Source organism: Erpetoichthys calabaricus, chromosome 12 (genome assembly GCF_900747795.2).
Source record: "Erpetoichthys calabaricus chromosome 12, fErpCal1.3, whole genome shotgun sequence".
Taxonomy (NCBI): Eukaryota; Metazoa; Chordata; class Cladistia; order Polypteriformes; family Polypteridae; genus Erpetoichthys; species Erpetoichthys calabaricus.
In genome coordinates, this window is record NC_041405.2 from 30,777,807 (window position 1) to 30,802,508 (window position 24,702).

The following is a 24,702-nucleotide window of genomic DNA, read 5'->3' on the forward strand; positions in this document are numbered from 1 at the left end:
AACATGGAGGTCTGGGTTCACATCCCAAGTCCTTCCTGCATGAAGTGTAAATGTTCTTCCTGTGTCCATGTGAGTTTCCTCTCAGAGTTCATGGACATGCAGATTAGATGCATTGGCATTGCTAAATCACCCCATGTGTGTTCACCCTGTGGTGGGCTGGCATCCTGTCCAGGGATTATTCCTTTATTTACATTAATTATGGCCTTAAAAAAAAAGCTTTTGAGGAAAGAAGTACCCTTGTATGCAATGGCTGCTTGAATTCTGCGATTCATAGATGTCACCAGGAGCCTCATGTATAAGGCTGTGCATAGAATTCACACTAAAACATGGTGTACGTACAAAAGTGGAAATGCGCATATGCACAAAGAAATCCAGATGCATAAATCTGTGCGTACGCGAAGTTCAATGCACTTCACCTTTACAAACCCCAATGAAAGTGAAGTTTAACGCATGTGCACGTGCCAACAGCCCCATCCCAACTCTTCCCAGAATTTTGCATATTTTAATATGCAAATCAATATAAATATCACCTTCAGTTCAGTGTTAGGTTAAAAAACAATGGAAAGGTACGTGAAAAAAAGAATTCCAGCAAATGTGAAGTGGAGGCAAGGAAAAATGTAGTATTTGTTGACTTATACAGTGGTATAAGCAACAAAAGTGTTGCAGAGACAGTCGAAAGTTCAAGTTCAGAAAGTCGTACAGTTCCCAAAATAAAAAAAGAAGCGGTCAGATATCAAAGTCGACATGAAAAGGTGAATCGCAGAGCACCATTTGTTTTTTTTTTTTCAGTTTCAGACAATATTAGAAAAGCTGACTTCAGTGCGATGGTCAGGTGGTGATGCTGCTGCTGCGCCAAATATTTCTTCGCACGCTGGCTGCACACACACCTCTGCCTTGAAAATTGCTAGATGATCATCTGGCTGTGTGCTGACAGACTCTGTTCGGGAGTCACAAAATGCAATAGTGGATGCTGTAACAGATGTGGCCAATGAAGTAAGGAATACAGTGGTGTGAAAAACTATTTGCCCCCTTCCTGATTTCTTATTCTTTTGCATGTTTGTCACACAAAATGTTTCTGATCATCAAACACATTTAACCATTAGTCAAATATAACACAAGTAAACACAAAATGCAGTTTGTAAATGGTGGTTTTTATTATTTAGGGAGAAAAAAAAATCCAAACCTACATGGCCCTGTGTGAAAAAGTAATTGCCCCCTGAACCTAATAACTGGTTGGGCCACCCTTAGCAGCAATAACTGCAATCAAGCGTTTGTGATAACTTGCAATGAGTCTTTTACAGCGCTCTGGAGGAATTTTGGCCCACTCATCTTTGCAAAATTGTTGTAATTCAGCTTTATTTGAGGGTTTTCTAGCATGAACCGCCTTTTTAAGGTCATGCCATAGCATCTCAATTGGATTCAGGTCAGGACTTTGACTAGGCCACTCCAAAGTCTTCATTTTGTTTTTCTTCAGCCATTCAGAGGTGGATTTGCTGGTGTGTTTTGGGTCATTGTCCTGTTGCAGCACCCAAGATCGCTTCAGCTTGAGTTGACGAACAGATGGCCGGACATTCTCCTTCAGGATTTTTTGGTAGACAGTAGAATTCATGGTTCCATCTATCACAGCAAGCCTTCCAGGTCCTGAAGCAGCAAAACAACCCCAGACCATCACACTACCACCACCATATTTTACTGTTGGTATGATGTTCTTTTTCTGAAATGCTGTGTTCCTTTTACGCCAGATGTAACGGGACATTTGCCTTCCATAAAGTTCAGAAATCAGGAAGGGGGCAAATAGTTTTTCACACCACTGTATAAGGGCTTTACTATGTGATATTGACCACAATTTCAATGAACTGGTTAAAAAATAAATACTGCACCTGATTACCTGTTTTTACATTCTGCTAATTACATTCAAACGAACCTGTAACGCTGTCTGATTTGGCTGATCATTTGGTGGGTCGGGGTCAGGATCATCATATCACATCTCTTCAGGTTACGGGCAAGCCGCACACACTTCTGCAGATTATAGAGAAGCACATTAATAAAGTGGAAATGCATTTTATTTACATAAGCAAATTCATTTTCTGAAGGTGCCTTTATAGTGTAGCAGCAGCACCGAGTGACACAATGGATCGATTCTCTGTTCTTTACTTTGGGGTGACTCGCTATCTTTAAAAGGATTGCTTGCCTTTTGCGACACTAGTTGGAAAAAGCACCTGCAACTGTACAGAACTGCTGTTTTTATAGGTTCTCCAGTTATATATGATGTAATGCCAGGCCAGCTCATTCTTTAGGTGATTCATCCCTCGCTGATGTAACTTGTCCGGCATCGTTGCAATACAATGTGTTTGCAGCTGACTGTTTTGATTACATTTAAAAAAAAAAAACAGACGTTGCTGCGAATTGCGCTTTGATGTTTCGCAGTTCAACCACAGTGTAAGGAAATCTTACATATCTGGATGACAATCAGATAATACCATCCTATACAGCTGGCATGGCACGACTCGATGATGTTTGTGAAATAGCTGATCGGTCAGCGAGTTCACGTTGAAAAGCTCCTGTGTTTAAAAATCCAATGGTGGTCAGATCTTGCAAAGGACCAGGTACAGCACAATTCCACAAAGTAGGCCTTTGAAAAGCCAGCACTAGTTCATCACACGGCACCAAGAGGTAGCTCTTCGAAATCGACATCAACTTAGAGATGATGACGACTGGCTTCTAAGTATACAGTCTCTTCTAATTCTCCCATTTGTGATGTCTTCTAATAACGCGAAAGCAGCTATGTTAGTTGGAATAGTTTGGCCATTCCATGTACCATTATATTGTTACAGAATAATTACAATTAAGTGAATTAAATTTGTAAATGATATGCAGTTAATTTTGGTGTATTTGATAAATCCTGCATTATTGATTGTAATATAAAAAAGAAGGTATATAACACAGAAACAGCACTGAATTGACGCTGGGTGCCACCAGTTTGCAAAACTGAACAGAAAAGTGCATAAGCAAGGTAGGGGTCTACCATGAAAATGTATGTGGCTTTACCCAACTTTACCCAAGTTTAGTTTGTAAACGGCTCAAAGTGTGCAAGGAAATGGCCATATGCAACATTTTTGTGAGTACACACTGTTTTATACATGAGGCCGCAGGTGCTGAGGATCTTCTCTGGTGATGCTCTGTCAAGCCTCTCATGCAGCCATCTTCAGCTCCTGCTTGTTTTGGGGGGTTTGTCCCCTTAAATTTTCTCTTCAGAATATGGAAGGCCCTGCTCAGTTGGATTTAAATCAAGTGACTGGCTTGGCCACTCAGGAATCTTCAATTTTTTTAGCTTTGCCTCAGCAGTATGTTTAGATTAATATCTAGTTGTAGGATGAAGCACCATCCTGTGAATCTGGAGGCATTTAATGGAACTTGAGCAAATCAGATGTTTCTACATGCAGCTGCCATCAGCAGTTCCATCATTAGTGAAGAGAAGTGTGTCAGTCCCTGTGGCAGCCATACATGCCTAAGCCATGACACCCCCCATCACCATGTTTAACAGATGAGGTGGCCTGCTTTGGATCTTGAGCAGTTCTGTTTCATCATCACACTCATGCAGGTTCATCTTTGTCTCTTCTGTCCCCAGGACCTTTTCCTAAAATTCTGCAGGCTCTTTTAAGTCCTTTTTCACAAACTATAATCTGGCCATCCTGTTTTTGTGGTTAACTAGTGGTTTGCATCTTGCAGTGTGGCCTCTGTATTTTAGTTCATGAAGTCTTCTGCTGTACACACACACACACACACACTGGCCTCCTGAAAACTGTGTCTGATCTGTCTGACAAATGTTTGAAGCTTTTTCTTTACCATACTGAGGATTCTTCATCCATCAGCAGTAGAGGTTTTCCTTGGCCTACCGGCCCCTTTGTGATTGCTGAGCTCACCAGTGCCTTCTTTCTCCTTAATGATATTCCAGACAGTTGATTTAGGTGCACCTAAGGTTTTAGAGTTGTCTGTTATTGTTGTATTCTTGTTTCTCAGCCTCATAATGGCTTTTTTGACTTTCATTAGCATAGCTGTTGCCCTTGTGTTGAACAGTGACAACTACAGACTCCAAAGTGTAGAAGCAAACTGAGGTATTTTATGAAACAATGAAACCAACCTGAGAAACCACAAAAACCTGTGACGACAACTGTTACAAACATGGTGCTCAGAAATGGGGGGACCATATAGAAAAAGTGCCATTAGTTCTACATGGTTTGTCAGAAATGTACACAAATCCCCTTAAATGAAAGTTTGTGATGTGCTCTTTAATCAAAATTGTCAGATTTTAATTATAAACTGTGGAGTAGAGGAGTAAATCAATGAAAAATATGTCTTTGTCCCAAACATTATGGAGAAGACTGTACTTTTCTGTTTTTTGTATCGAACCTGTAAACAATAAGCAGTGTAATTTATGTGGTTTGTTGTGTGCATTTTTCAGTGCAGTTACAGTATTTTACATACTGTTAAAAGTGTAACAGAGTAGTACACCTTTGCCCCACCTAAAAATTGCCAGCCACCACTTGAAGGGACTCCAGTATCTGATGCTTAGCGGAAAAGCTAATGATGTGACAGTGCAGTTCTGCCAGAATCACCCCAACATCGAAGATGAAATCATCTTAGTAGTTCACAATTCCTAATGTAAAATTGCACTCCAATTAGAGCAGCTACTGCCAATATAAATATTGATGTTAATGTCATACTTACCAAAAATCTTCAAAGTTTACAGAGAAACTTGTTATGGGCAGCTGTTGGACTGCGAGGGTCTCATTTTGCTTGGCACTAGACAAACCCTGCATTGTACGAATGAGGGTGCAGAGGTGTTGTGGTTTGAGGTGCCCAGGAGACTTAAACCTCTCTGTTTCAACATGGATTCTGTTTTGTGTTAGAGAATTCTTTAAATGAGTGTCTTTTGGCAGAATCGAAAGTACAATTGGGCCATGCAGCAAGACTGTAATGTCAGCTGTGGTTATATTTCTTGGCTCCCTAGCAGTTTTAACCATATCTTTGAAACTAAATGGCAGCAGAAAATATATTGTGGTCTTCCTTTTATTAGCTTCACTCAATAGCTTAAAAATACACGTCTATGAAAAATTGTAAACCTCTGTGTTCTTGTTTAGAAAAATCAAAGAAAGTTTGTGAAAATTTCCTTTTACAAGAATTCAATTGATTTTGATGGGAAGCATCTGCTTGTCTTCTCTCTCTCCTACTGTCTCTTACATTGATGATAACTTTTAAAGTGATGATTCATATGCATAAACATCTGAATTGCTCGGATTCTTCACTAGAGGTCCTCTGTGAAAATGACTTAATACAAAAGAACAGTCATAGGTGAGATAAGACTTTGACATTCCTTCTCCTGCAGTCCACAATGTCATTTAAACATCTTGTAGCTCATGAAACTGGATGTTTTCATTTTCATTGAGTGACTCCATAATTTCTTCCTCAATTTGGTCTGAACAAAAATAGCGCCATTAATTACAACAATTTCTTTTATTTGAGGTGTTTTTAACAATGATAGAATGCTGAGCTGTTTGCGCCATACAGTATCTGTGATTTGTTTCTTTGTAACAAAGTAAAACAGCTGAATGAACATAATAATAATAATTCTTTGTATTTATATAGCGCTTTTCTCACTACTTAAAGCGCTTAGCAATTGTAGGTTAAGGGCCTTGCTCAAGGGCCCAACAGAGCAGAGTCCCTTTTGGCATTTTACGGGATTCGAACCAGCAACTTTCCGATTGCCAGTGCAGATCCCTAGCCTCACAGCCACCACTCCGCCTACAAAGGTTTACAACATCCTCCAAGAGAAGTGATTGCATAATTTTTGCCAGGCGTTCTAAATAGCAAGTCAATTAAAATTAAGGCAAAAGAGTTCATTAGCACCAAAAACTGATCACTAATTAAGAAAAGGTTTAGGTTTAGCAGCCAAAGTAACACTCCAAGAGTGGAGTTGGAAAGCCCTGCAGAGTTGGTTCCGTAATATCATAAAATTGTTTAGCTGTCTTTGCCACTAGAGGCCTCAAAAATGTGAATAACGCCATGAAATTCAGGGCCGTCTTAACGTGTGGGCACTGGCTGAGGGACCGCAGGAGCATAGGGGCCTACTATGTTTCTGATGCCTTTGTACTGTATCTTTGTGTTTTGTTATCAAAACAGGGGCCCCAGCACACTACTTTGTTTGGAGGCCTATGATACTGTTAGGACAGCCCTGATTTGAAAACTGAAGATTACCAGGAATTTTAGGAAAGCAGTATCCAACCCAGTGTTTTGAAACGTGGTCTTGTGACGATGCGGGTTTGGCTCCATGCTCCTACCTGCTATTCGGGAGCCCTTGAACCCTACACCGTCGGTAATGTTACCGATGAGCTAGACAGTGAGGCAATAACAATGGAGCGAGAGGATGGTATATAAAAGTGCAAAGTGCTTTTATTTAAAAAATCCAACAAAACAATGTTCAAATTAAAGAAAGTGCAGTGGTTCCCAAAAGTCTTCATTAAATAAATAATCCATTAAAAGCCGATGAGGTTAAAAAACGCTGCTGGAATCAGTCCTTTAAAACAATTACCCAAGCCCGGTGCTTCTTTTACACTAGCGTCTCACCTGCTTCTCCCGTTTGGGCCCAACAGTAGGCGAGACGCTCTCTCTGCAGCTGACCTTCTTTCCAGGTCTGGAGGCCTCCCGATCCTAGCTTCGGTCGTGCTCTCATCCCAGACCAGGACTTAGCGTCTCTCCAACGGCCAGGACTCCCACGCTGGAGATTACATGCCTAAGTCTCCCGACTCCCGCTGTCTTCCACGGCGAGTCACCTTCCTCACTAGTCACTCCTGCTCTTCTCCAAATGCTCGACTGACTACCACCAACTGCCCTAGGTGTTAGCTAAACGCCTCGCTAGGGCCCACAGTCCAACTGCACTTGAGCACAATCTAGCTCGTTCTCCTTCGTGCTCTCTCTCTCTTACCAGTTTTCTCCTTACTTCCTTCCAGCAACCTCCATCTCTCTCTTTCCGTTCAGTCTTTTCCTGACTCGCGCTTCTATATATGTCGAGAAGGCATAGCAGCTGCGACAAATTAGCAGCCCCAGGAACAATCACGGATGTGGGCAGTCCCTCACCTGTGCACTTAGGTGAGAAACGCCCATACCCCAGATCGCCCTGAGACCCGCTACAGCCACAACCACCACGCCCCCTCGCTAAGCTGTGAGCGCGATTATTTATTTATCTAAAAACTGGCCTTTGCTGAGAGCTGTGGACCCGCTACACCACAGCTCTCTGTTTAAAGTGTTGGATCCCCCAGCTGGATAAATGTCCTAATCATAAATCCAACGGTGACCTAAAAGGACTGGATTGTTCAGCACTGAGTATTGATCTGAATCCACCTGAAATGGAGAAATGACCCGAACACAGCAGTGCAGTAATGACATCCTCCTAATCCCCTGTCAGACTAGACAATTTTTCCAGAGACTTTCAGTAAATTACTGTTACTATTTACATAATCTTAGCGAGTCTTATCATACACTGATAATTTCTGTATTATCTATATCTATTATTATTTATTATATTACATATCTTACACATAAATATTGCTGCTACTTCTTTGTCTCTGTCTTGTCTTTGCACAATGTCTTGTCTTGTTTGTGTTTTAATTTTAATTTAAATTTTAATTCTATTTTTAAATTATTATTTGCATGTCATGTTGTTACACTGTGGACCCTGAGCTTCGCAATTTCGTCTATCTGTATACTTGTATATGGTTGAGATGACAATAAAGTTCACTTTGACTTTGAGTCAGAGGTAGTTGCATTGCACTTCTGTGACTTCCAGTCATGTGGTTTGATATCCCAGAGCAATTCTGTCCGATCAGTGAGTGCCTCGCTCGACAATATCTTTCCCTATATCTGCTTCAAGGAGCGACATGTTGTGCATTCAGGGATGCTCTACTGGATACCTCAGTTGTAACGAGTGGTTATTTGAGTTACTGTTGCCTGTCTGTCCGCTCAAACCAGTCTTTTTTACATTTACATTTTTTACTCACTGGATATTTTCCCTGTTTCGAACCATTCTCTGTAAACCCTGGAGATAGTTGTGTGTGAGTATCCCATCAGATTAGCAGTTTCTGAAATACACAGACCAGCGCGTCTGGTACTAACAACCATGCCACATTTAAAGTCACTTAAATCACAGGTGTCGAACTCCAGGCCTGGAGGGCCGCAGTGGCTGCAGGATTTCATTCTGACCCTTTTCCTAGTCAGTAACCAGGTTTCATTGCTAATTAACTTCTTTTCCCTTCAGTTTAATAGCCCAGTTTTTAAGGAGTCAGACCTCTGAATTGATTCTTTCCCTCATTAAACGGTAGCCAAACAGAAATGAGACATTACATGAGCTGACAGTTGACCAGCTAAGTTGGTTTCACTCCAACCAGTTTCTTAATGAGAAAGCCAATTCTAGCTGATAATTAAATTCATTATTTAATTCCACAGCTTGTTGCTGCTCTCATTCAGCTACAGCAAACATTTCCAAAACTGTTTATTTTGTTTTTTCTAAGAACACCGTCAAGATGTTTGAGGGAGCTGAGACCCTCACCTTTCTTTATTTTCAGACTAGACAAAGAGCCTGTTTCGACAACGTAAGATGAAACGGGCACGAGTGGAATAGTAATAAGTATATGCACCACAAACCTGATATAGGTGTATTGAATGAATGTGTAATTAGGCCTCGAGCTGTAGTCGAAATCGCCTTTCAGGCCTCTAGAGCTTTAATCGAAGTCGCTTTTCTCTTTGAATTTTTGCGTCCGTAAATCTACCGCCTTCCGTGATGTTGGGGTTGGATGTCGGTCGAAGTCGCCTTTCTCTTTGAATTTTCACAGCCGTAAATCCGGCGCATGATGCGATGTCTGTCTTGTAAGGTTTTTCGGGCAGCTGTGCTGAAGGCGACTGCGCATTCGGCTTCGGACGGACGTGAGTGAGTGAGTAGGCTGGCGAATTATATATAAGATATTGCGTGGTGGGCACAGGTGAGCTGGTCATGTGGCGGCTCGTTTTGTGTCTCATTATTGTTTGGCTGCTAATTAAGGAAAAAGAAACGGCTAAGGGGTCTGAGGCAAGTTAATTAAAACTAATGTAAAAGAAGTTAATTAGCAGCCAAAAATGGTCACTAATGAAGAAGATGGTTAGAAAGAAATGATACTTATAATTTGATACTAACCCTCACCTATTCTGTTTCTCTTCTCAGTACTCAAATGTGGCACTTGGTGCCACGGCCCACCTGCCAAGTTGTTTTGCATGCCTAAGGTAAAGTCATCCCTGATGGAGGATCGCAGGAATCATGGGAAAGAGGGGTCCTTTCATCAGATTAGCCCTATTTCAGCTGTGGAATGGCCAAATGCGGGAGGCAGCTTGATGGCTGAGGTCTGCAGGACTCTAAACAAATCCAAATCATATTATGTGATATCATCTACTGTTAAATTCTACTCCGTACTTGTAAAAGGTTTATTTTTATACTGTATTGAGGATTACTTGTGTTTTGTTCTGTGTATTGTACTGACCCCCTTCTTTTTGACACCCACTGCACACCCAGCCTGCCTGGGAAGGGGTCTCTCTTTGAACTGCCTTTCCCGAGAGTTCTTCCATTTTTTTCCCTACAAGGGTTTTTTTGGGACTCTCTTCTTAGAGAGTCAAGGCTGGGGGGCTGTCAAGAGGCAGGGCCCGTTAAAGCCCATTGTGGCACTTCTTGTGTGATTTTGGGCTATACAAAAAATAAATTGTATTGTAAAACCTGCAGCCACTGCGGCCCTCCAGGATCAGAGTTTGACACCCCTGACTTAAATCCCCTTTCTTTCCCATTCTGATGCTCAGTTTGAACTTCAGCAGGTCATCTCAACAATGTCTATAGGTTGAAATGCTGCCATGTGATTGGCTGATTAGATATTTGCGTTAACAAGCAGTTGAACAGGTGTAGCTAATAAAGTGGCCGATGAGTGTATTCATGATTATGAAAAAGAAGAAAAAATTTTAAAAACGATGACTCAGCATCAGCCCTTTGCATATCAAGCTCTTGCGGCCTAGTTCAGTATCTTATGGAGCCTGCATGCGCCAGCATCACTCAGTCCTAACTGTGCAGCTTTTCCAACAACTGCAGATCATTGGGTTTAATGAATCAACACTCCCTTTTAATATTCTTGCCATTTTTTATTGCATAGCCCACAAAGAAGATTAATAAAATCAGACTTTTGTCAGTTGTATTTACAGACTGCATCTGGTAAAAATCCAAGCGACAAACAAAGCAAGAAAATAACAGAATAACTGAGTTGTATAAGAGAATGCCCACCTGAGTGTGAAGTACCTTTTTGCTTGAATTACAGCCTCTCTTTATTGCATTCATCTCTTGTCAGGTTTGCACACCAATTTCTCCTTACTGAATCGTTCGAGCTCAGTCAAACATTGCGGTGACCGTTGATGGACTGTTCTCTTCCAGTCATTCCAACGATTTTCAGGAGAATTTAGATTGTCTTTGTGCGTCCTAGTCCAGAGTCCCCATCACCTTTGTGTCCTCCAGCTACAGTTTGGTTGCTCTGGCTCTGTGCTTTGGGTCATTGTCACATTGAAGGTTGGATCATCTTCTTATATTTAACTTCCTCACTAGTTTTCTTCAATAACTGGCCAATATTTTACAACCATTCTCTCATCTACTGTAACATGTACCAAAGTGCCAACAGAAGACAAATTCATCCCCAACCCTTCCCAAAAAATGCTGCCACCTATGTTCTTTACTGTAAAAATTGAGCTTTTATGGATGGTGGGGTGTATTAGGGTTTTGCCAGATGTGTCAATTTGCATTAGAACATCGGAACAAAATTTTAGCCATACAAAAATGTTTAATCCTATCCTGGCCCAGATGTTCAACTTCAGTCTAATCTGACCACAGTACCAGTTTTGACTTGGCCACAGAATCTTAGAGGTGTTTTTAGCAAAACATAAACCAATACTGACGTGATCTTTTTAAGTAGTGCCTTTTTACAGGCCAGATTTGTGAGGAACTTGTTGCATGTTTGTCACATCGTACCAATTTAAGATAAAGTAACGCTAAACTGAACCTTTATGCATATAACAGTAAAAGGACCCCAGCGTAAAAGAACGGCACTGCCGCAGGAACGCGCTGTGAGGCGTGGGGGCTCTCAACTCACATGGAGAACCGGTATAATGGCCAGTACGGGCTCCTCAGCAGGTGTTCAAGTTCACACGCCAGTAGGCGGTTTAAAGTGTGGTGCGCCTGGAAGAAAAATCCGGCATTTGCATTTGTAACTGAGGTTGAGTAAGAGTTGGAGATCCCGTAGTCTAAGTAAGTAAGTTTTAGTTAACTGGAGCGTCGGCAACCTTGAGCTCAGCATAGCGGTTGGCTCTCTGTGGGGCCTGTGGGCACGACCCGCAGGTTCATTGGGAGCATGCGCTGATAGCGCAGTCCCGCACCCACCACACTGAACGGCAGGGGTTCGATTTTTAAATGGAAATTTACCCAGCGCGTGGCGTGAACGCACCAGTGTAGACTTGGATAGGTGCATGGGGCAGCCGGGGGTGGTGGGACCGGCTGGATAACCTTGCCGGTTATATTTAGGCAGTTTGCTGGCCAACGGGTGTCGTCATTGGACCTAAAGGTGAGGTAGGGTTAGGCACTGCTGAGCTATTCAGGGAGCAATTGCCATTTTACTTGACTCTTGACGGCTTTGTAAGTACTGTTTTTTTTTTTTTATTATTTTATTAATGTATCTCCGAGTGATAGTTTTGGTGGACGTATACAGTATATACGTATATTTGGTTTTTGGACAGTTTTTCTTTTGGGTTTGATGCAATTATTTTTCTTTTTGATTTCTTTTGTACATATTTTTCCTCTTCCTCCCACAGTCCAAAGACATGCAGGTTAGGTGGATTGGCGATTCTAAATTGGCCCTAGTGTGTGCTTGGTGTGTTTGTGTGTGTCCTGCGGTGGGTTGGCACCCTGCCCAGGATTGGTTCCCTGCCTTGTGCCCTGTGTTGATTGGGATTGGCTCCAGCAGACCCCCGTGACCCTGTGTTCGGATTCAGCGGGTTGGAGAATGGATGGATGGATTGATGGATATTTTTCCTCTATTTTATCCCTTTTTGAGGAGCTTCCTGAGCTAGGGATAAAGAAGAAAGACTGCCTTTATTTTTGGAGTGTGTGTGTGTGTAGTTTTTGTATAGAGAAGGGTAGGAGTGCACTGTATAGGGTGGTCCAGATCTAATTATGTAATTTTCATTACGCTATAACTTAGGTTTATTACATAGAAAATCACCTGAAAAATCCCGGACCATCGAGAAGTGTGCGAACTGATGACATGAAGAATCGTCTTTGCGCCGAACTGGAATCGTCCCCGCATAAATCAAAGTCATCCAGACGATCTGCATAATTAGATCTGGTTCACCCTGTACTTACTGTAAGTACACACTTTTTTCCGTTATTTTTTCCTTTCTTCTTCTATTAGCTTTTTGATGGAGTGTCAGCACTGAAGGACTGTGAAACAAAGCCCACCTGACACTGCTGTTTCTTTGTAAATAAAATTGGCACCTTTCATCCTTCAATTTTGGTTGGCATCTCTTCTCTCCTCTGATCCCGTTCGCCTCATGAACTATCAGATGTCCAGAGTGTATGTTGGGAACACTTTCCCACTACACGGGATATCACACATAAAGGTCTGCCTTTTGACCTCTTGATAGCCCCACTGATTATTTATCCTTTTGTTTGGTGTTTCACTCTGGAGGGATAGCCTGGTTTAGGAGGGTCTGGGTCAGGACCATCTTAATGTATGGGCACAATGGACACTGGATGGGGGGCCCCAGGAGCATAGGGGCTCACAATGTTTCTGATGCCTATGTATGAGTGATGCTGTGTGCCTTCACTTAATTTGACTTTAACTATCCCACAGGCTCCATGGGATTCTTAAAGACTTTTATAGTCATCTCCTGACTTGTGCCTTTTCACGCTTAAGTTTTTTCTTCTGCCCTGTATGGCTTCTTTCCAGCAGTGGAATCCTCTAGAAACAGCTGCTTTTATTCTGAATTAATCAAATTCACCACAAGTGATCACTGATGGGTGCTAGTTTGTTGTGTCATCTGTAGAGTGATTGGTGATGCTACAGCAGGAACTCACTTAATGTATTTTACAATTATAATATTAATGAAGCACTGTGAATATTATTTTCGACTAGCTAATGGGGTTTACTGTGTGTAAATAAAAATGGAACAACCTAGTTTAATTTGGTTTTCTTTTCAGAGTGTCATATAACAAAATGTACACATTTTGAAAAGGGTTGGTGACTTTCTGTGCCGACTGCGTATTTTTTTCTTGACATTAAGGACATGTACCTTTTACATTCGCCACTTTCATGCTGTTAAAGCGGTACTACCCAGGCATTCTCAGTCTTGGTAAGCCCCATTTTTCAAGCTTTAGAGGCTTAGGAGATCAGATTCTATCAGTCACCGTCATTCAATAAGTCTTTTCCCTGACCTGAGCTTTACCCAAAACCCCTGATGATTCTGCCCCTGGCTGGTCAGTGACCCATTAAAAAGCATTAGAAATGAACTTCTGATGTGAAAGCATGCATTCATTAAATGATATTATTCAAAAAGGCAACACATTGTGCTCTGAACAGCCAAACCGTAACCAATCAGTTAAACTAGCTTCCATGTACAGTACTAAGTGTTTATTAACGGCAAGTAAAAATTTACAATAATGCATCATTTCCACAGCAGGCTAGCTGAGCTTTGAATACATGAAAAGGAGAAGAGCAGAACATTCCAGAGTAAGGTAAATACTTGAACTACATTCTTGATGCAAGGTGCTAGATTGTCCCTTTTATACAGTCAGGCCCATAAGTATTTGGACAGTGACACAGATTTTCATAAATTTGGCTCTGTACGCCACCACAATGGATTTGAAATTAAGCAATCATTATGTGATTGAAGTGTAGACTTTCAACTTTAATTCAAGGGGGTTACCAAGAATATCATATGAGGCATTTAGGAATGACAGACATTTATATACATGGTACTCCAATTTTCAGGGGCGCAAAAGTATTTGGACAAACTTATCATAAATATAATGATCCTTTTCAATATTTGATTGAAAATCTTTTTACGGTCATTGACTACCTTAAGTCTGACCCCATAGCCATCTCCAAGTGCTGGGTTTCCACCCTAGTGATGCTTTGCCAGGCCTTTACTGTACTTTCTGCCATCAGTTTTATCCTCAGCAAGTGTAATGCATGTCCTGTTATGTTAGGTGTCAGTTGATTGACTTGGCCATTGAAGAATATTCCACTTCCTTGCCTTGAAAAGCACTGGGTTTGCTGTCACAGTATGTTTTGGCTCATTGTCCATCTGTACTGTGAAGTGTCATCCTATCAGAGTTGACAGTATAGCTGTGTACACTTCAGAAATCATTCTGCTAATTCTGCCAGCTGTCGTATCATCAATAAACACCAGTGACTAACTTCCATTGGCATGCTCATGCCATAACACTGTCTCCACCATGTTTTACAGATGATGTGGTATGCTACAGATCATGAGCCACTCGTTCTCTTCTCCATGCTCTTCTCCATCCATTATTCTGGTGTATGTTGATTTTAGTTTCATTTGTCCAAATAAAACTGTTCCAAAGCTGGACTGGTTTTAAAAAATATTTTCTGGCAAAGTCTACAGTATTCTGTCCTTCCTGTGCTTGACGATTACTAGTGGTTTGCACCTTGCAAACCCCATGTCTTTACTTTCATGAAGTCTTCTCTTGATTGTAGACTTTTGGCAGTGATAGTGCCTACCTCCCAGAGAGTGTTCTTGGTTTGGCTAAATGTCGTGAATTGGTTCTTCTTTCCCAAGGACAGAATTCTGTGATCATCCAGCACAGATGTCGTCTGTGGTTTTCCAGACCTTCTGGTGCTGCTAAGCTCACCAGTGTGTTTCTTCTTATTAAGAATGTACCAAATGGTTGATTTCACCACTCCTGGTGTTTCTGGTCTCTCTCTCTCTGATGGGTTTCTTTTGTTTTCTCAGCCTAATGATGGCCTGTTTTTATTTGCATGGATTTTTATTTGCTTTGAACCTCATATTGAGAGTTCAGCTTCCAAATGCAAATTCCACACTTGGAATCAACTCCAGACCTTCTACCTGCTTAATAGTTAATGAAATCACAAGGGACCCGCTCCCACCTGGCTATGGAACAGCTTGTCAGCTATTTGTCCAAATACTTTTGAGCCCCTGAAAATGGGTCCGTGTGTAAAAATGGCTAAATGGCTCATACAATATTTTTGGTAACCCCTTTAAATTAAAGCTGAAAGTGTACACCTCAGTCACATCTTGATTGTTTCATTTCAAATCCGTTGTGGTGGGGTACAGAGCCAAAATTAGGAAAATTGGGTCACTGTCCAAATACTTATGGGCCTGACTGTAACTGTGTTAGTTATTATCCAGCTTTTGATGTCTTTTTTTTGTTGGTTCAATTTACTCTGAAGATTCAAGGATATGCTACAGTTGTGTAACGCTGAATTGGCTGATGCTCTCAGGTACCATAAGTATACAATAATAACATAATGAAAAAATATATAAACTGTATATATAAAACATTAAACAAAAAAACTCATAATTCATTCACTTAATACAGGTTCTTTTGGCAAATTCAGAATACTTTTCACAATAGCAAACTACACATTTTGTACACAAAACTGTAACAACAATTACAAAAAGTACAGTAGCATTATTCTTGTAGCAGCGCTACAACTATACAGCCCCTAATGTCAATTACATACACATATAACACAAAACCTCTAGACACGTCTTTATTGGGTGATATTTTGGGGGTTCTTGGGTGGGGAGGGATATGTGTTATTAAATTTTTTTTTCTGAGATATGGCTTTTCACATATCAATGACAAGGTGTTTAAAATGTTTATGCCCTTTAAACAGAAAATACATTTGACATCAGCCTGGATGGGCAAACAAGACAAATGTGAGGGAGACAGTGGCAACATGACTGAGCGGAAGTATCATTCAACAAAAGACTTGGAAGCAAAGCAGCTGCTGGACTCGTGGTGTGCACATTTCACAAGCCACATAGCTTAAAAGGTAAGGTAAGATTAAACAGCGTGGGAAGCAGAAGAGAGGAGTTGATCTGAGGCCATTGGGGTTTTAGAGTAATACAATGTTGAAAATGTGCTCAAATATGTGAGTTGTGTTTGTATCCTAGAAGGTTGTACTCTGGGATTGACTTAGCCAGGACCCAAGGACATAGTCTGAGATGAGTTAACCCTGGATTAAAATGGTTACATTTCTGGCCTAAGGCTGATTTACACCAATGTGAAAGCACAGACACTGTGCAGTCGAATGTTCATCTTGGCACCGGATACACACATAAACCCCGTTAACACGATTTAACTGCTTTTGTATGACAAATTAACTGTTCATGAACAGGCGTAATATGTGATGTTTATTTGATGCTCATTCAAGACCACATAGTCGTTTAAATTACTTCTATAAAATGTCCTACCTGTAAGTTATTACTTTTGCATTGTATTTAAAACTTTTTCTCAGGTGATGGTGTGCCCTGCCAGCAGATTTGACACTCATAGTGCTCTTATAACTGTACATGTCAGCAGGTCTATGCCACTGTACACTCATTTAAGGCAGGAGAAATGTGAAGATTGTGCAGGGTTTGTACAGCATGCTTTACAGGGCTAGTCCTCCCAATCAAACATATGGCTTCTACACTTCAATTTGATATGGTTGTGTGAACAGCAGTGAGTCTGGATCTGTCTATCCCTCTATTAGCCAGCATCGGGCACAAGGTGGATACCAGGACCAAATGGTGTATTGCAGAGTTTGGGTTTACTGATGCAATTATTATCCAACTAATATTTATTTTGGCTTTACTTTACATGGGAGATTTCATTGTTAAATTTTAAGAAAGGAACAATCAGCTCCGTTTCAAATCACTACTGAAATGCTGCTGCTATGTAAAGTAACACAAGAACAAAAACAAGTTATCTTCCAAACAATACACTCAGGGAGATGGCCTGCAATTATATCCTTGATTGCTAAAATCCATCTTAACGGAACACAGCACAGAAGGTTTATTTTTGTAGGCATAGTGATTTTTCTTTAACATCTGGGAAAATACAAATGATGGTGGTAGTGTTTTTTTTGCTCCTATTTTTACGGCTCTGGGCACCTGGGGTTGACTCTCAGCAGCTCGCCACCAGTGAAGAGTCTGCTCATGTGTGTGTTTTTTTTTTTCCAGCTTCGTCCCATATTCCTAAAATATCCATTTTGAATCGACTCTAAAATGACACTAAACGGTGTCCGGTGCTATCAGAGAATTTGGGTTTTCTAACCATATTACTGAATAAACATAGTCAGAAAGTGGATGGCTGGATGATATCAACAAAGGTGAAATAAGAACACCATTATTAATAAGAAAGTATGTTGTAATTCTAACTAAAAAAGGATGATAAGTTTCCATTATCAAAGATATGTTCTATACTATAAAGAGAGGGGTGAATGAAATCAGGGGGTCAGCATCCTCTACACTAAAACTACGCAATGGAATATCAGCTGCAGTGGTCCTATTAGTCAGTATTACCCCTCTAATTTGTTCTGGCTCAGGGGTCTCATCCAGGCTTGGTGAGCTGCCATGAGACTGCCATCTGATCAAATCACTATAAAAAAAAAAAACAGTCTAAAAATTGAAAGCTGTAAAAAGCTAACACATAGTGTGCGACTTGTTTGAAAGATATGAAATTGCACACGGCTTGTGGCTGAATATTTATTTATGGATCGCCGAGTGAAAGAACTCGCTCAGAAATGACAGCACTGCACTTGCCCAAAGACCAGATATGAAAAGTCTTTAGCTGGAGTCAGTACGTCATATCGTGTGTGTAAAAATACTGACACTACTATTGACATACATAAAATAAAGCTTTCAGTTATTTCATACGTGTCAGATCAAATGCAAGAGTTTCTTATTTCGCCTGCCGCTTTATAATTCGCTCTTGAAGGTGGGCAGATGTTAGGCTCACAAACCTTTGCACGTTGGAGCTCTTCTTTATTTCTTTATTCATTTTTGTTTGCACAGTTGTAAAGACAACTTTATTCAAGCCGAGGTCACCACCACTTTAGCTGTAATTTTCTTAGTTGCTCTTGTGAACTGGATATATTAGAGCATGACAAGTTAACAAGAATGATGATATGATGATTAAAGTAATAGCCAGCCATTTCACTGCAGTTATGTCTTCCAAGCTATTTCACTTGGATAGCAGTCCTTTTTAAATAAATATTTAGGTCTGGCCAAAAAAATTTTAGAAAATCCTGTTAGCTAAAGATCTGCTGCAAGGTAGACCTAAGGGTACAAAGACTTACAAGGGCATTGTAATTAATAGTCATTCCCTGTGGCCTTTAGGAGTAAAAAATAAATGGTACTTGTGCTACATGCTATGCACACACCATTCCACAGAGTTTTCAAACTCACGCTTCACTACACATTTGTAACACTGACAGAGAAGCCTAGCTGTCAGACGCCATTATCCAAGATTATTCAAACTGAAGGGTACACACCTCAAACACTTGGCTTCAGAGAATGACAGCTTCCAATTATAAAACGTATGCATTTTTTTTTTCCAAATTCTGAACTTCAAGATTACATGCCCTCCATAATATCAGTCTGAATTATGCAAAAATTGCTGTTAGAAGCAAATGTAATATTCTACAAATTGTGAACATCCCTCAGTCTTACCCAGAGTAAGCAATGGCCCATTTACTCACTCATAGTTACTCGTGGCTTTCTAAGAAAAAAAATGAAAAGCTATGCCATAAGCTCATGTACAGACTTACAGTCAGCAGGCAGTGTCCACTACTTGAAAACCCCACGGATGGCCACAGCACTGCCCTATGCAGCAAACCCCCACGTTGGACACAGCTGGCTGGGGCTTTTCTAGTCATGGACGGGAATCCATCTGAGGATGAAAATATGCAGAGTACTTTGGTTTGAATTGTTTTAATAACTGCAAGAGATTGCACAGTTTCCCTCTCTGCAACTAATGATTTCTAAATAAATTTGCAGCAAAGGTATACACATTCCCTGTACTGATCAGAGACGTAATGCATTTTTGAGACATCAGCTTACATTATTTACCTTTCATGGTTAGGTTTTTTTTTTCTTATAACATAGGGAACAAAAAGAGGGGCAAACTATCTGTCAATCATATATTTTCAAATGTAAAATGCCTGTCCTCTGGCAGATATGTTTCTAAAGTATTAGACATTGCCAGTTAAACAGAAATACTGTTGTTTACAACAATTAGCACCATGAAGACATAGCACAGCCTAAGACAGGGGGGACAGGGAGGTGTGGACAGGCCGTATTGCTTCTGTGTCTAATAAAACTGAGAGTTTTCATTTTGTACAAATACACTAGACCACCAATAACCATGGCACTCCAAGAGAGACACTTCATCACCTATTCAATGGCCTATTTCTCTGTAATGACCTCTCTCCTGCCTATTGTTAGGTATAATGTTAAGGCCTAACTTGAATTGCCATATTGTAAAAACAATGGCTGGTGGGATTCCAGTTTGGTACTATGAATTGTGAATTTCCCCTTTGGGTTTAATAAAGTATCTATATCTGTCTATGAACATTCACTTTTTGGAAAACACTTTAGTTTAGGTAGCACAAAAATACATCTATTGCTCATGTATTCTTATGTAACAAGACCTTAACAAAGGCTTCTTTTGGACTTCATAACACTTGATCAGTAGATCAGTTATTTATCTCTTTCCGTTGTGGCAAATTGACGTGATGGTAAAATAACTTGCTAATGTGAAGGACTCACAGGTCTTACACTAAATATGTACTATCAAGACCACTCCAAAGTGAAGTTCTGTTAGCAGGACACATTGCAGAGATGAATAAACACTTTACTGATGATTTGCAGGTGTTATGAAGACCTAAAGTGTTTCTTAAGGTCTTGTTACATAACAGTAAACGAGTAAGAGATGCTTTTGCAGTACCTAAATTTTGTTTTTGATTTCCATGCTAATAGTTTCTGGTCCTATAGGATCTAAAGTAGATTTACTATATCAGTTGAATTCCTTCTTCTGCCTACAGTATGTAAACCTTAATGGTGTACATTACCCTTCCAAGAATATATTTAGTTGGCAAATGGTTTCTAAATATTTTTTTGTGAATGCTCATTGGGCAGTACCTTTTATGTCTAGAATTATTTCTAAAGCTACAGTGTTGTTATGTGTCACAGACAAGGCACCATTTAGAAGATGATTATTGTCTAGCTCAGAGGATGGGCAGAACACTGTCAAGCATCAGCATGTGCAGTGAGAGTACTTTGAAAACTCTGTAAAAATTCACTGAAACATTTAACGTGGTTTAAGACCAAGGTTTTCAAACTGTGGTACACGTACCACTGGTGATACTTCAAGTCATGCCAAGTGGTACTCGTGTGGTCCTTTATTTTCCACGAATCGATGTTGCTAGAATGCCAATATGTTGCATATAATCATATACAGTATACTATAAGTATACTACTGTAAATGCGTGGAAGACTCCAAGCCGGCTTTTATTAGCGCGGGCACCCATTTCCTTAATTAGTTTAATCTCACTTTAACGTCATAATTATAGTCATTATAGTGATTATAGTGACTTTTTCTTCAAAACAACATGGGTGTAAATTAACGATTCATTGACAGTGGTACTTCAGTTTACTGGTCCTCGCGGAGTGGTACTTGTTCAAAAAAGTTTGAAAACCGTGGATTTAAGAAGCACACAGCAAGGAAAGCATTGTTTGAACAGTAATGGAAGTGGCACTAAAGCAGAGCCTACTTTTTTTAAAGTGCTTGTGTGATCTGTGAGAGGCAGAGTGGTGGCTCTGAAGATAGGGATCTGCGCCGGTAATCGAAAATGTTGCCAGTCCGAATCCCATAAATGCCAGTAGTTACTCCATTGGGCCCTCGAGCAAAGCTAATGCCCTGCAGTATGGTCTGTAATATGCCAGCATTACACTTAGGGTGCCTAGATTTTCAATAAAATAATCTGGGAGGCAGCAGACAGTGTGGTTTAGTGCTTGGATGAGGGTCTTAATTTGAAGAGTAATTTGGTTGGGTGATTGATAGTGATTTATACATTTTGTTTTCTGTTTTTATATTCTCTGCTAAATGCTGATATAACACTGATGACAACTACACAGACCTAGAAGCAGGCCCTGCATGACAACTCAGATCATGTAGACTGTGATCAAATTACAAGGTAGTAAACACAAAAATACTAATCTAAAACTCTAAAATTGTACACTTAAAATATTCAGAAATGCTAATGACAACATTCCTGATAATTTTCCTTGTAATTTACAAGTGCCAAATTTAAAAATGATCACTTAGTAGCTCGGGAGGCTGGGCTGGTTGTTATTTCTCCGAGGGCTTGAAGCATTCCTACACAAGTAATTATCTGATAGTTCTCTCAGTGGCAGAGGCTGAGTTTTGCAATCGCATGGCATATGATTGGTCAGATTCAGTGAATTTGAGAAGAAGTGATGTGATTGGTTATTAAGTGCAGTGTGGTGCACTGATACACAGTTACAAAAGCATCTTTGTGCGCAGTGAAATCTCCAAATAAGTAAGCTCATTATGAAGTCAAGTCACAAGTAAAGATTTAAATTGAAAATGATCTGTAGGATTGTGCTGATAAACCTAATTATGCTATTAGTGCAAAAACAATGGGTGTTGTTAGTTTTATTTATAATTATTTTCTAAACCTCTAATCAGTACCCTCCTTTAATCAATAAAGCTGCTACTTAAACAGGTGGTGATTAACGTGTAGACATTCAATTGTTTACTAGAAGTATGCAAAAAGAAAAGGACAGCAAAATATTAATAAGCAAGAAAATGAACAGAATGGAATGAAGGAGAAAGTACTGACTCCTGATAACTTTGATGACGATATTCATATTTTAGAATTTCACAGAAAAAACAAAAACAAACTTGCTGCTCTGTGCTGCATATTTCTGCATCTACAGATTAAGTGCAGAAACAATTAATCTATTTAAATAGGGGCCACAAAGTGAATTGTGATTACATAGCTAAGAGCCTTATTGATACAGTTGAGTTTTCCTTTATTAAAGTTGGGTAAAACTAATAAAAGCTGCAGATTTTTAAATTTTTTGCATTAAATGTTAAAATGTCTTATAAATGTTTCTGAGCTTTTTTAGTTTAACTTTTTCAGGGCAGATGTTGACTTTTGTCAAGAGCAGTAAACGGTGAAAAAAAGCACCTTATATTTTAGTTTGACTCTCTTTGCTTAAAGGACATTTAGCTATGTTGGTTTGACTGAGATTCCCAGCGCTCACATGAGTAGCAAAGAGCAAACAATGGGGAAAATGGCATCGACGTCTGGAGAGAGATCTAAGCAAATGCGCCAAGTAAAATACTCCGTGAACAACGTTTAATATATTATCGCTGAATTGAACTCTGACTTGTCAGACTCTGATTTTGGTGCAAGTAATCGAAAATGAAAGCGAGGTATCAGCATCAGCTGATCGTGGTGCTGAACACGTTCATGTAGCTGCCGCTTACAATGTTAAGAGGTACAAACCACATTGCGCTGTTCTGCGACTGCGGCCGCCACTGCCCGTGAGCAGCTCGAGCAGCGTCAGATGTTTTATGTTGATTTTTGTGTGAAACCATTGCTTTGTGTGCTTTTCAGAAAACTGTGTTTTTTGGAAAAAATATTCAGCCCTCAAAGAATTAATGGAAAATACATTTCAATCATGGTGTTTCAGTAAATTTGTTATAGAGCCAATGGTTATTGAAGGTCTAGTGCATAACAGTTTTACAATACATTAACAGTTTTGAATGCAATGTCCTCCAAACAATGTTACTGCGTCGACATGTACGTTATTATTTTGGACACAGGAAGGTAAACCAAATAATTATTTTGGAACTCAGTTTCTGTGTGGTTGGAGATGTTTAAGACTTGAAAAATGAACTGAAGCTCAGCTTTCATTAAAGTGTGGAAAGATGAAAAAGTAAAATAAAAAAAAAATACATTTAAAAAAATATATCTGAGGATTTCTTTTGGCCTAGGAAAACAAGCTCACTTCCCGCATACATACATGCACTTCCATTTAGATACACAGATAAAAGTGTTCAGTAAAAAAATTTGGGAAGACGCTGCAGGTGCAGTGAGGGAAAAGGGTGCAGGGTCAATGGTTGGGGCTTGGGTGGAGGGGGTTGGTAACAGGCCTCCTGTTCACAAGTTGCTCTCGTGCTGTTCTTCTGAGTCCGGATTATTCACAGGTGGCAACCCGCCATTGTCATTCAGCCTCTTGGCACGGTAGGTTTCGTAGTGGATGTTGTGGGTCACTTCTTTCAGATCTTGCAGGTGGGACCTTAGTGCAAAACGAAAGTAAAAATCTTAATCCTCAGCATTCATATTCTGCAGCTGAAGTGCTCACTAAATCCCTTAATGAATCAGTGGGTGGTGCTTTATCCTGTAAACTCTCATCTGTCAGCCGCTTTATAAACCATGCTTATCGAATGTTCAGAAATGGACAGCTGCACCACCTTTCTGTCTAATTTACTCAGCTTTCTCACTGCTGCAGTAGAGACGTTTAGCTGATTTAATCAAGTGTCAGAAACCACACTACAGCCTGATCCTGTCATTCTTACAACCTGGATTTGTCTAATTACACTGGTCAACAAGTATTTTGCTACTGGGATTCTTTCATCTGTACTTTAACAAATTTCACTTGCTGACTCCCGTTTTTTAGTTATGATGTTTCAGGTCTTGGACAATTAGGGTGACTGGACAGTAAAGGTGATGCGTTTCAGCATTTAAGAAATAAGTTTGGTCTCGAGAAAAGTGAAGCCAAAATTAAGGCAGGTGTTTTTGTTGGCCCTGAAATCCGTGAACTGATGCTTGACGATGAGTTCAAAAGGAAACTGAAGCCAACTGAATCAGCAGCACCCTCATTCATGCAGGTTGTCCAGAATTTTCTTGACAGTCACAAAGCAGAGAATTTATACTGAGCTTGTGGAGAATATGCTGAAAGTATATTAGCTTACGGGAGCCAGAATGTCACTGAAGACACATTTTTTACATTCTCATCTCGACATTTTTCCACCAAATCTAAGCGATGTCAGAGATGAGCATGGGGAAGGATTTCATCAAGATATAAAGGTAACGGAAAACCGATATCAGGGAAAATTTACTCTGAGCATGATGGGTGACTACAGTTGGTTCTTGCAAAGAGAGACGGATGTGCAATACAAGTGCAAAATCAATTGCCTCAGACAATTTTGAGCACACTGACCTCACTTTTATATTGAGGTAAATTGACAGAAACCTGTTTTAAAGTGTCTCTGGTATCGTCTTCTGGTTTGTTTTCAGAATAAACACATTCAAACAATTTTGGTGGGACATAGTTCAAACTCTAGATAATGTGTTGATATATTGATATTCAAAAGTGTTAAAACGGCACTGATGTGTATCTCAAAAATCTGATGTGCTAGCTTAATTCCAATTTCATATATGAAATCTTTGTAAAAAACTTAACAGAGAGCTGCTCTGAAGTTCCCAGTAGCAAACAAAAAATATTTTTTGGTGACCAGTGTAATTGGTT

General features: G+C 40.1%; 2 protein-coding genes across 4 annotated transcripts in view; one reads left to right on the forward strand and one right to left on the reverse strand.

Annotated features, from left to right (window-relative positions):
- triobpb (TRIO and F-actin binding protein b) overlaps window positions 1-24,702 on the forward strand; it is a 287,315-nt gene that overhangs the window by 220,818 nt on the left and 41,795 nt on the right. The gene's annotated exons all lie outside the window — the stretch shown is intronic.
- Window positions 10,186-24,702, reverse strand: part of septin3 (septin 3) — a 127,982-nt gene continuing 113,465 nt past the window's right edge. For 2 of the 3 annotated variants that reach the window (XM_028815330.2, XM_028815329.2), the window contains exon 10: window positions 10,186-23,469. In XM_028815330.2, the coding sequence (XP_028671163.1) occupies window positions 23,331-23,469 (139 nt within the window). In that variant the 3' untranslated portion in view covers window positions 10,186-23,330. The remainder of the gene's footprint in view (window positions 23,470-24,702) is intronic. The other variant, XR_007936457.1, reaches the window with a different exon arrangement.